Raw genomic sequence first — 13637 nt, 5'->3', positions numbered from 1 at the left:
CGCAATTAAGTTTTTTTTTTTTTTTTTTTTTTTTTTTTTAAGACATAGGGTCTTACTGTGTTCCCCAGGCAAGAGTGCAGTGGCTGTTCACAGGCCTCAAACTCCTGGGCTCAAGCAATCCTGTCTCAGCCTCCCAAGTAGCTAGGACTACAGGTGTACATCACAGCACCTAGCTATTTTAACCAAAACAGCTTTTGAAGGGCAAGAAAGGAGATTTCTTAATTTTATTGAATGCTTCGGGCAACATTTATCAAAATGTGGTCCTTTGGGCCAGGACGCAGTGGCTCACACCTGTAATAACTTTGGGAGGCTGAGGCAGGTGGGTCACTTGGGGCCAGGAATTCTAGACCAGCCTGGCCAATATGGCGAAACCCCATCTCTACTAAAAATACAAAAAATTAGCCAAATGTGGTGGTGCACGCCAGTAATCCCAGCTACTCAGGAGGCTGAGGCATGAGGAACCTGGGAGGCCGAGGTTACAGTGAGCTGAGATCGTGCCACTGCACTCCAGCATGAGCAACAGAGCAAGACTCTCTCAAAACAACAACAACAACCAAAGTTGTCCTTTAACCACTAGAAGTCTAGGATGTTGCTTATTTAAAAAGCTTATATGTGGCCAGGCGTGGTGGCTCACACCTGTAATCCCAGTACTTTGGGAAGCCAAGGCAGGCAGATCACTTGAGCTCAGGAGTTCAAGACCAGCCTGGGCAACATGGCAAAACCCCATCTCTACAAAAATTACAAAAATTAGCCAGCTGTGGTGGCACGCACCTGTAGTCCCAGCTACATGGGACACTGAGGCGGGAGAATTGCTCGAGCCAGGGAGGCAGAGGTTACAGCGAGCTGAGATCATGCTACCACACTCCAACCTGGGTGACAGGAGTGAAACCTTGTCTTAAAAAAGAAAAAAAAAAGATATTTGTAAACCCCACCCCCAAAAATTTAGATTCAGTAGGGCTAGATGAGGCACAGGAATCTACGTTTTAATAAGCCCCCAAGATAATTCCAAGGTAATTCTTACACACGTTCAATTTTGAAAACCAATGAGCTTAGGACTATTGTATTTGGCACCTCATTTAGTGGGCACAATTCCAAGAGATGGGTTTTATCTTCTGTTTTACAGATAATGAAATTGAGGTTCTGTGACGTTAAGTAATAATAAGTCAGTGGCAGAGCCACAACTTGACATCCTACATATCTTAAATTCTGAGAATGAGGTGCTTGGGTAGGAACCAGTAACATTTTAGTCCTTAGGATATTATCACCAACACCTGTCACTCCTTTTATATATATCAGAGGATGTTGGCACTTGGTATATGAATTGTCTTTTTTGTTTGTTTGTTTTGATTACTGTGAACTGAGCAACAGAAGACTAGATCTCTAGTCTTGATCTGAAATATTCATTCAGACATTCAGAGAATGATTCAGAGATAAATGAAAGAATATAGGCTATTTATTTATTTATTTGTTTGTTTATTTATTGAGGTAGCATCTCACTCTGTCACCCATGCTGGAGTGCAGTGGCATGATCATGGCTCACTGCAGCCTCGACCTCCCTCCTGGGCTCAAATGATCCCCCTTCCTCAGCCTCCAGAGTGGCTGGAACTACAAGCTAATAACACCATGCCTGGCTGAATTTTAAAATTTGTTATTATTATTATTGGTTTTTTTGTAGTGATGGAAACCCACTGTGTTGCCCAGGCTGGTCTCAAATTCCTGTGCTCAAGTGATTCTCCCACTTTGGCCTCCCAAAGTGTTGGGATAATAGGAGTGAGCCACTTTTATTTTATTTTTTTAAAGATACAAGATCTAGCTGTATTGCCCAAGCTGGAGTGCAGTGGTGCACGATCATAGTTCACTGCAACTGCAACCTCAAACTCTTGAGCTCAGCAATCTTCTGCCTCAACCTCTCGAATGGCTGGGAGTATAGGTGTGTGCCATCACACCTGGCTAATTTTTCAAATTTTAAAAAATAAATTTATTTATTTATTTTTGAGACAGTGCCTCACTCTGTCACCCAGGCCGAAGTGCAGTAGTATGATCATAGCTCACTGTAACCTCAAACTCCAGGGCTCGAGCAATCCTCCTGCCTAAGTCTCCTGAGTAGCTAGGACTACAGGCCCATGCAACCACACCGGGCTAATTTTGTAGAGACGGGGTCACACTATGTTACACAGGCTAATTTTAAAAAATTTTTTTGTAGAGGCAGGTTCTTGCTGTGTTGCCCAGGCTAGTCTCGAATTCCTGACCTCAAGTGATCCTCCTGCCTTGAGCTCCCAAAGTTCTGTAATTACAGGCATGAGCCACTGCACCTAGCCTAGGCAATTCCTTTTTTTTTTTTTTTTTTGAGACTGAGTCTCACCCTATTGCCCGGGATGGTGTGCAGTGGTGCTATCTCAGCTCACTGCAACCTCTGCTTCCCATGTTCAAGCGATTCTTCTGCCTCAGCCTCCCGAGTAGCTGAGATTATAGGCACCTGCCACCACGCCCAGCTAATTTTTGTATTTTTAGTAGAGACGAGGTTTCACCATGTTGGCCAGGCTGGTCTCGAACTCCTGATCTCAAGTGATCCACCTGCCTCGGCCTCCCAGAGTGCTGGGATTACAGGCATGAGCCACCATGCCTGGCCAAGGCAATTCTTATAGGGAATTTTGCTGCAAAGGGGAGCAAAGAAAAAAGATGGTAATCGTTTGAGGAAGTGAGATTAAAAGAGGGATGTTTTGATTTTTTTTAATAGGAAAAATATATCTTGTTTGTATCCTGATATGAATGATCCAGTACAGAATAAAAAATTGATATAGGAGTAGGAGGGGTGAACAGCTTCCTTTCAGTAGACAAGAAAATAATTATCTAACATATACATGGAGGGATTTGTTTTACAAAGGACCCCAAAAGATTCCTTATGGTAGCAGGCAGGAAGGTGACATGTATATGTACGTATGCTGGTAAGTAGGATACATGTGGTAATGAGAATCTGAAGTTCTTTTCTGGTTGCTTCAGTTTTCTTTCTTTCTTTTTTTTTTTTTCTCTTTTCCTTAGAGGCAGGGTCTCACTCTGTCCCCCAGGCAGAAGTGCAGTGGCACAACCATGGCTCACTACAGGCTCTGCCTCCCAGGGCTCAGGTGATCCTCCCACCTCAGCCTCCCAAGTAGATGGGACTATAGGCGTGTACTACCATGCCCAGCTTTATATATATATACACACACACACACACACACACACGTATATGTATACACGTGTGTGTGTGTACATACACGTGTGTGTGTACATCTATACATATATGTGTATATGTACATATATATGTGTATATATACATCTATACATAGATGTATATATACATCTATACATAGATGTATATATACATCTATACATAGATGTATATATACATCTATACATAGATGTATATATACATCTATACATAGATGTATATATACATCTATACATAGATGTATATATACATCTATACATAGATGTATATATACATCTATACATAGATGTATATATACATCTATACATAGATGTATATATACATCTATACATAGATGTATATATACATCTATACATAGATGTATATATACATCTATACATAGATGTATATATACATCTATACATAGATGTATATATACATCTATACATAGATGTATATATACATCTATACATAGATGTATATATACATCTATACATAGATGTATATATACATCTATACATAGATGTATATATACATCTATACATAGATGTATATATACATCTATACATAGATGTATATATACATCTATACATAGATGTATATATACATCTATACATAGATGTATATATACACATACACACACACATATACACACACACACACGTATATATATATATAGAGAGAGAGAGAGAGAGATGGAGTTTCGCCGTTGTCACCCAGGCTTGAGTGCAATGGTGTGCTCTTGGCTCACTGCAACCTCTGCCTCCTGGGTTAAAGCAGTTCTCCTGCTTGAGCCTCCCGAGTAGCTGGGATTACAGGCACGTGCCACCATGCCCAGCTACTTTCTGTATTTTTAGTAGAGATGGGGTTTCACCATGTTGGCCAGGCTGGTCTCAAACTCCTGACCTCAAGTGATCCACCTGCCTTGGCCTCCCAGAGTGCTGGGATTACAGGCATGAGCCACCATGCCTGGCCCCCAGTGAATTTTTGTATTGTTTTATACAGATGGGGTTTCACCATGTTGCCCAGGCTGGCAGTTTTCTTAGTGTAGTTGAAAGCAAGATCTTCAGCTGATAGTGAGGAATGGGAAGGATTCGTTGGGGATTTGAGGGCAGAGGAAAAAGTGAGAAATAGTTGTCTAGGCCAGGGGAAGTGAATGGATTTTATTGCACTTTAACCTCAGCAGTGTTCTCAAGGAACTGAAGATTGAAATTTGAGAGCGGAGTGTGCTCTATTCAAGTCAGTGAGAATTTATTCACTGCCTTCCATATAACAGGCACCATAAGTAGGTCTTGGAAATACAAAGATGAGTGACCTGTGTGAAAAAGATTCATTAGCTTTACAGAAAACCCCGAGATATGAATAGCTGAATACCTGCCTTGGTGAGGTAGACTGGAACTATTTGTGAGTAACTGCTATATCCTAGGCTCTTTGCACATGAGGATGAAAAAGAAACTTATGACATCTTTGAAATTACTATAGACCAACAAAATAATTCTGCTCTATGAAGAGGGCTTTTATTTATAAGGTGAATTAAGAGGACTAATTTTTTTTTTCCAGCTTGTGGTTACTGGGATGAGAAACCACCCTATGAATTTGCCAGTGCAACTGGCTGCAAGCGCCTGTGTATTTAACTTAACCAAGCAGGATCTTGCTGCAGGAATGCCTGTCCGACTCCTGGCTGATGTGACCCATTTGCTGCTCAAAGCCATGGAACATTTTCCCAATCACCAGCAGGTAAGCTTATGTGAATTCCTTTTCAAATAGTCCTTGTAGTGTCTTCTACTCATCTCCTACAGTTCAGTTTAATAGACCAAGGCTGGAAATTCAAATGCCTTTGGAGGCTGTGGTATGACTGAGTGTAAGAAAAGAGAGAAGTGGACACCAAAGGAGTATATTCCGTGCCTAAAAGCACCTAAATCCATATATTGGGGGACATAATACAAGCCATACAAAACTCATCTTCCTCCTAGATCTTGAGTTTGTGATCATTTCAGCAGATAGGCACAGAGGATCTGTTCTGGGCTAGGCACTATCAAATGCTGGGATACCTAAATGATTAAGACATGTCTTTTCCATTTCTAGCAGTATGGTAGAAGGTGTAACCTGTCTTATACTCAGGATGAATACTAAAAATGTTGCTTAATTTTTTTGTTTTTTAAACAGTGTCTTGCTCTGTTGCCAGGCCAGAGTGCAGTGGCGCGATCTCAACTCACTGCAACCTCCACTTCCCGGGTTCAAGTGATTGTCCTGCCTCAGCCTCCCAAGTAGCTGGGATTACAGGCGCGCACCACCACACCCAACTAATTTTTGTATTCTTAGTAGAGACAAGGTTTCAACATGTTGGTGAGGATAGTCTCCATCTCTTGTCTTTGTGATCTGCCCACCTTAACTTCTGAAAATGCTGGGATTACAGCCACCTCACCCGGCCCTTAACTTTTTTTTAGGTCATTTGAAATTGACCATTGAGTTGGCAAGTTAGTAAAAAATACTCAGAGGCTCAAAACCAAGTAAAAATGGCAAACCACATTGGTGAGTAGATCATTGAAGCCAGCTTCCCTCATTGAGGGCAGTTGCCAAACTAGATGAAATTTAGGCTTTGATTTTCATGGCCTCTGGAAGCCCGTCAGACAGAAGACTCCTAGCATAAACTATGACTTCCTCCCCAGAGATACATTCTTACAAAAAGGGAGCTATAAATAAGTCTGCCTATGTTAGAGAAACAACAAAAGAATAAGCCCAAAGAAAGTAGAAGGAAGGAATAACAAAGATGAAAGTAAAAATTAATAAAATAAAAAACATACCATTATTTTAGAGAGGATCAATAATTCCAAGAATTGGTTCTTCAAACATATTTAATAGTATTGAAAACTCATTGGCAAAGTTGATCAGGGAAAAATGAGAAAGGATGCATATAAAATAAATAAGGTTAGGAAATGGGGTGGGGGAAATGGGAAGTCACTGTAATGGTTATAGAGTTTCCTTCTGGGGTGATGGAAATGTTTGGGATGATGAAATTGCGATGGTTGCACAACTCTGTGACTCTACTAAAATCCATCAAATTGTACACTTTAAGTAGGTGAATCGTATGGTACATGAACTGTATCTCAATAAAGTCGTTATATATTTTTAAAAACAGTGTTCACAGTAGGCCAGGCACGGTGCTCACGCCTGTAATCCCTGCACTTTGGGAGGCCGAAATAGGAGGATCACTTGAGCCCAGGAGTTCAAGACCAACCTGGGCAACATAGTGAGGCCCTATCTCTACAGTTAATAAAAAAATTAACCTGGCATGGTGGCACACCATCTGTGGTCCCAACTACTCAGGAGCCTAAAGAGTACATGCCTAAAAGCATTTAAATCCATATGTTGAGGAATTGTTAGAGCCAGGCACTCAAGGCTGCCATGAACTATGATCAAGCCACTGTACTCCAGCCTGTGCAACAGAGCAAGACCTTGTCTCAAAACAAACAAAAAAGAATGTTCGAGCCGGGCGTTGTGGCTCACGCCTGTAATCCCAGCAATTTGGGAGGCCAAGGCAGGCATATCACATGAGGTCAGGAGTTTGAGACCAGCCTGACCAACATGGAGAAACCCCATCCCTACTAAAAATACAATATTAGCCGGGCGTGGTGGCGCATGCTTATAATCCCAGCTACTCGGGAGGCTGAGGCAGGAGAATCGCTTGAACCCGGGAGGGGGAGGTTGCAGTGAGCCAAGATTGCACCATTGAACTCCAGCTTGGGCAACAAGAGCGAAACTCTGTCTCAAAAAAAAAAAAGTGTTCACAGTAGCACTGTGTAACTGTGTATAATGATAACAAATTGGAAACACCAAACACCAAATGTCCATCAGCCTGTGTTTAGTCACACATCGGAATACTTAGAAGCAGTGAATGATGAATGAATTACAATTCCAGATGACAACCTTGATCAATCTCAATTACAAGTTGGGTATTTTAAAAAATGCAGAAGAGTACATACATGTGATTCAATTTACTTACAGTTCAGAAACTTGCAAAACTATGTGGCACATTGTTTAGGAATATAAATACATGTTTTGATAAAAAGCAAGGGACTGTTAAACACAAAATTTAGGCTAGTAGTTCCTCTGAGGGGAAATGAGAGGGAAAAGAGGGGGCCAAATGGGGCTTGCTAATAGTACTATTGGTAATAGATTCTTTTTCTGAAACTGAGTGGTAGGTACACCTACACAGCAGTAGTATTCACTGTATTATTATTCCTTACACTTTTGCTACTCAAAGTGTGTTCTGCTAACCAGCTGCACTGGCATCCCCTGCAAGCTTGTTAGTAAGGCAGAATCTCAAGATAACAGACTTACAGAATCATCTATATCAAGACTCCAAGTGATTTGTATACACATTAAAGTTTGAGAAGCACTGCCTTATGCCTACATATATTTTGTAAATATTTTTCTGTATTTCTTATTTAGTAAAAACATTTAAAAACAACTCAATTAAAAAAAAACCCTGGGAATTCACCTATTAGTTGGAAATGCAAATACTGTAAACTATTATGAAATTTTTTTAGCTATTTTAACTAAGTGCTACGGAAAGTTGAGAATGATTAATTCTGCTGGCTGGATTGGTGTATGGACAAAGGTACCAGGCAGGATTTCAAAGGGGAAGTGACATTGACTCACATCTTAAAAAATGAATAAGATTTCCCATGGAGAAAAGCAGAAAAACAGTGGACCTATGCCTACATATATTTTGTAAATATATATGTGAATGTGCAGGCATTCCAGGAAGGGCAGGTTGCATGTGACTGGAGTGTAGGAACGGCAGTGTAGGATGAGGCCAGTGATATCCAGGTTAGGGCCAGATTTGATGAATGCCAGCATAGGAAAGTTTGATTCCACATTGAATTCCTTAAAAAAAAAATTTAAAGAAAATTCCTAAATACTTGCATAGTTCAGACTGTAGCCCCCAAAATCAAAACTCTAGCTGGGCGGAAATTGAAGACTACAGCAAAAGTCTTTCTCTTTTCCATTTCTACCTGTGGTGCTTTTCAAATGCAGTAAGGCATAGATTCAGTGAAATTTATCTTCTGTTATTAAGTTAGCCATTAGTTCAGTTAAGCTTAGCAGCTCTTTGTTGAAGTCAGACTATGTGCACCTGTGCCAAGTTCTAAGCATTCAGATACAGAAACACATAATGTAGCATGGTGTAGCAAGTACTAAGAGAAACAAGTGCTGTTGGGAGCCCAGGAGGAGCACTTAGGACAATTTGAAAATTAGAGGCTGTGCACTGTGGCTTGCCTTTAATCCCAGCACTTTGGGAGGCTGAAGCAGGAGGATCACTTGAGTGCCAGGAGTTTGAGGCTGCAGTGAGCTATGATTGTGCCGCTGCATTCCAGCCTGGGTGACAGAGCGAGACCCTGTCTCAAAAACAAACAAACAAACAAAAACTAAGAAGTCTTCCTCAATGAGGTAATATCTCTGCCCTGAGTTGAATTGTGAAGGAAAATTAGGAGTTTTCCAGCTAAAGGAACAGGAGGGATGGGCTTTCTAAGCGGAGGTAATTAGAATAGCATTATTGCCTTTCTTACTTCTATGGATCCTGTACAAATTATCGTGTTTATTTGGGAGGAGAAAAATGGTGAAGGAGGAAAGTTATGCCACTAATCAATCTGCCAGATTGTGATTCAGATTTAAATGGATCCTCAAGCAGTGTCTGTCCTAGCACCTTGACCATCTGTGATGAATATAAAACTTCCTGAGAAACCCTCTTAATTAATTACACTTGTACCTAACCCATTCCATATCATTCACCTGGGATTTACTACCACTTTGCCTTTTCTCTGCCATTTCTTCTATTATGTAATCTTTCTGCATCTTCCATGAAGCAAATAGGGTGTTCATTTTATATCTGTTTTTCTATTTCTTGACTAGCTGTATATATCCCATTAACTGACTTTTGCCTTCTATGATTGAATTCCCTATATTAAGTCTTTTTAGATAAGAAATCTTCCAATCGTACACAAAAACCTTTAAAAAATATTAAAGCCATTTGTCCAAATAAAAAAATTTTAGTAGTATATACACTGTGACTTTTTTTTAAGCCCACACTTATTTTCTTATTTTGCTTCACAGGAATAACTTGAATCACCTTTCTAATATGATGGTGCACCTTGACTGTGTCAATTAATTATTCATATTTTCATTTACTTCTGTTTAATTGTGCTGGTCTAAACTTTATTTAAAAGATAGAGCCAAGTCTGTCAGTCACTCTTTAGAGGCCAGTGTGTAGAACACTACCCACCGTGTACTCTATGTTAGAGTCTTCCAAGCAGGCTCGTCTATATTTGATGCTATGTCAACAGGTAAAACTTTCAGCCACTGTTTTTGTCATGCTCTCTATCTCAAAAAATACAGAAGACAAGGTTACTTCATAGGCCACCAGAAAGGAGATTAGCTGTAATTATCCTATTTATTGCCCTATTTCTCATCTAATGGAAAATAAAAAAAAGGTACAAGTAAACTTGTATGGGTCTCCTGGAACTCAGCCTTTCAATACTAGGGGGGCAGATAAAGATTGTAAGAAATAACTGGTGTTTCATCAGTCTTCTTCTTTTTTTTTTTTTTTTATGGACGCTACCATGGTTAAAATATAACAAAGTGATATTTTATTTAGGATTTTTTTCTTCCTTTGATTCTTTAGTTACAGAAGAATTGCCTCCTTTCACTTTGCAGTGACCGGATCCTTCAAGATGTTCCATTTAACAGGCAAGTGATAGCTCTAGAACTTAAAGTGGGGCAAAACAGAATGTTAGAAATCTGTCTTGGGTCATTTCTTACCATTTAGGATATCCCTTTTATAAGATTAATTGAATAGATAGAATTGTGGGTTATTTTATAGAATGCTAAATCTACTTTCTTTAATTTAGTGGCTTTGACATTCATGATAGCAAATTGACCCATGTTTTCATAGTCCTTTGCTTAGGAATTTATGTTGGTTATAGTTTTCAAGATATCCACATAATATTGTAAGCTATGAACATTATTATCCCCATTCAAAAGATAAAAAAACTAAGGCATATATAGAGATTCATTGTCTTGACTATGGCTTTGTGTCTAATAACTGCAAGGTTAGTAAGATGCAGGTTTGGCCAGGCACAGTGGCTCATGCCTATAATCCCAGCGCTTTAGGAGGCCAAAGCGGGAGGATCCCCATGTCAGGAGTTCAAGACCAGCCTGGTGAAACCCTGTCTCTACTAAAGATACAAAAAATTAGCCAGGTGTGGTGGCGCGCGCCTGTAATCCCAGCTACTCGGGAGACTGAGGCAGGAGAATCGTTTGAACGGAGGCGGCGGTTGCAGTGAGCCAAGATCGCACCATTGCACTCCAGCCTGGGTGACAGGGCAAGACTGTCTCAAAAAAAAAAAAAAAAAAAAAAAAAAGACATAGGTCTTTTAATTCTAGGTCCAGTGTTCTTTTTTTTTTTTTTTGTAACATGTCTGTTATTATTATCATTATTTGGTATTGAATTATGGAAGAAACTTTTTGAGGAGAAGTTAAGGGAGGCCATATAACTAGATTCCATTAAATATAAAGGGGTCCTTTGTTTTCTAAGATGTAATTTTGGAGCTTAAATTTTTTTTTTATTTTACTATTTTAAGATATAATTTTTCTTTTTCTTTTTTTTGAGAAAGGGTCTCACTCTGTCACCCAGGCTGGAGTGCAGTGGTGCAATCTCAGCTCACTGCAACCTCCTCCTCCTGGGTTTAAGTGATTCTCCTACCTGAGCTAACTGAGTAGCTGGGATTACAGGCATGTGCCACCACGCTGGGCTAATTTTTGTATTTTTTGGTACAGACAAGGTTTCACCATGTTGGCCATGCAGGTCTCAAACTCCTGACCTCAAGTAATCCACCCGCCTCAGCCTCCCAAAGTGCTGGGATTACAGGTGTGAGCCACCATGCCCAGTCTTAAAATATAATTTTTTAACAATGGCATTTTGAAAAGGAAACTTATACTTCATTATTTAATGAAAAGTATGTTTCTCCAGCAGCAATTTTTTATTTTATTTTATTTTTTTTTTGAGATGGAATTTCACTCTTGTTGCCCAGGCTGGAGTGCAATGGCATGATCTCGGCTCACTGCAACCTCCACTACCTGGGTTCAAGCAATTCTCCTGCTTTAGCCTCCCAAATAGCTGGGATTACAGGCATGTGCCATCATACCCGGCTAATTTTTGTATTTTTAGTAGAGATGGGGTTTCACCATGTTGGCCAGGCTGGTCTCGAACTCCTGACCTCAGGTAATCCACCCACCTCGGCCTCCCAAATTGCTGGAATTACAGGCATGAGCCACTGCTTCTGGCCTTCAAGCAGCAATTTTACTGTGATTTACTTTTATTTGAGTAACAGAGTACACTTATCTGGCATGGCTAAGGAAAGAGGTGTTCCATTTTTTATTTGAAATAAACAATTTGGATAAAAATATAACTACGTATATCTCATGTAGATTGCTAATTTTATTTTGGAAATATTGAACCTCTGTGCTCATCATCGTAACAAAGTCTAAGGTAGGAAAGACATAGTCACTCTCCTAAAGATTATATTCTACTCCTTAATATTTTCTTAAAGGGCTAGATTAGAAATACTCTAGGCCTATGGGCTATAGAGTCTCAGTTGCAGCTATTTAACTCTGCCATTGTCCCTCAAAAGCAGCCATAGGTAATATGTAAGCAAACGGATATGGCTGTGTTCCAACAGAACTTTACAAAACAGGCAGCCAGATCCACAGGCTATGTAGTTTGCTTTCCTCTCATCTAGCCAATGCACTCTGCTAGAATTGACCTTCTTTGTGGTCAGAGGCTATGACTGATTCATCTCTTTGTCTCTAGTGCTTGGGTGGATATTTAGTGGATTGATTGATGGATGAATGAATAAATGAATGAATGAATATTACATGAGACAGAATTTTTCATAGCAGAGGTGTTAATGAAATGCATTGTGCCCCCACACAAGGAAGGAAAGATTCTGTCTGACTGATGATCATTAAGGATTTCCTGTTAGTTATGGCACTTGAGATAAAAACGGTAAAAACTAGCATGTATGAAGCACTTACTACTGCCAGGCAGGCATTGTGCTAAAGTGTTTTATGTAAGCTTATTCAGTCCTCAGAACAATCCTGTGAAATTATTACTCTTATGATCTTCATTTTACAGATGAGGAAATAGAGACACAGAAAGGATTAGTAACTTGCCCAAGGTAATAAGATAGTAAGTAGCAGAGTCTAGATTTAAATTCAGTCTGACTCCAGGGCCTCCATTTTTTCATCCATGCTATGTTGTTTTGAAGATGAGAGCTGTTTGAATTGTTTTATGTTGTTGAAACTGCATGAATAAAGGCACAGAGAAAGTCAATTATATTAGTAAAAATTAACTTTTATAAAGAACTTATTTTGTGCCAAATTCTGTACTAAGTCTTAAGCTTCTATGTGATATCATTTAATCCTCATGACAACCCTATGGAATAGGTTTTTATTTTATTTATTTATTTATTTATTGAGACAGAGTTTCGCTCTTGTTGCCCAGGCTAGAGTGCAATAGCAAGATCTCGGCTCACTGCAACCTCTGCTTCCCAGGTTCAAGCAATTCTCCTGCCTCAGTCTCCTGAGTAGCTGTGACTACAGATGTGCGCCGCTACGCAAGGCTAATTTTGTATTTTTAGTAGAGGCGGGGTTTCACCATGTTGGCCAGGCTGGTCTCAAACTCCTGACCTCAGGTGATCTGCCTGCCTTGGCCTCCCAAAGTGCTGGGATTACACGTGTGAGCCAGCACACCCAGCCTGGAATAAGTTTTTGTTACTATTTTACAGATAAGAATGTTGAAGTTCAGCGAGGTTAAGGAATTTGGTCAGAGTCCCAAAGTTAGGCCAGGCGCAGTGGCTCATGGAGAATGTAATCCCAGCACTTTGGGAGGCCAAGACAAGTGGATCACTTGAGGTCAGGAGTTCTAGAGCAGCCTGGCCAACATGGTGAAACGCTGTCTCTACTAAAAATACAAAAAATTAGCCAGGTGTGGTGGCGGCTCCTAGCTACTTAGGAGGCTGAGGCAGGAGAATCCTGGAGGCAGAGGTTGAGGGAGCCAAGATTGTGCCACTGCACCCCAGCTTGGGCAACAAGAGTGAAACTCCGTCTCAAAAACAAACAAAAAGTTAATAAGTGGTGGAGGTGATATTGGAATCCAAGCTGACTCCAAAGTGTATGATGTTCTTAACAACTTGACTGCATTGCCTCACGATAAAATAATTTATTTTATTGTTATCATTAACATTAAATAGAACTAGAATTCAAACCCAGAACTGACTTGAGAATCTCTACACTTTACCACTAGCCTGTGTTACCTCATACTTGTGGGCATGTGTGAAGACTAATGAACAATCTGCTTTGCAGAAAGCATAGGGTAGGCAGGAAGAAGCTT

The 13637-nt window shown here is 40.1% G+C and overlaps 1 protein-coding gene across 3 annotated transcripts in view; it reads left to right on the top strand.

The window, feature by feature from the left end:
• ZYG11B (zyg-11 family member B, cell cycle regulator) overlaps positions 1 to 13637 on the top strand; it is a 101875-nt gene that overhangs the window by 54841 nt on the left and 33397 nt on the right. For all 3 annotated transcript variants that reach the window (XM_001139134.8, XM_054667102.2, XM_063817429.1), the window contains 2 exons: positions 4748 to 4924; positions 9870 to 9934. In XM_001139134.8, the coding sequence (XP_001139134.2) occupies positions 4748 to 4924; positions 9870 to 9934 (242 nt within the window). The remainder of the gene's footprint in view (positions 1 to 4747; positions 4925 to 9869; positions 9935 to 13637) is intronic.

This window comes from Pan troglodytes, chromosome 1 (assembly GCF_028858775.2).
Source record: "Pan troglodytes isolate AG18354 chromosome 1, NHGRI_mPanTro3-v2.0_pri, whole genome shotgun sequence".
Lineage (NCBI taxonomy): Eukaryota > Metazoa > Chordata > Mammalia > Primates > Hominidae > Pan > Pan troglodytes.
The sequence above is the reverse complement of the archived record's forward strand: the minus strand, read 5'-3'. Positions and strand labels throughout refer to the sequence as shown.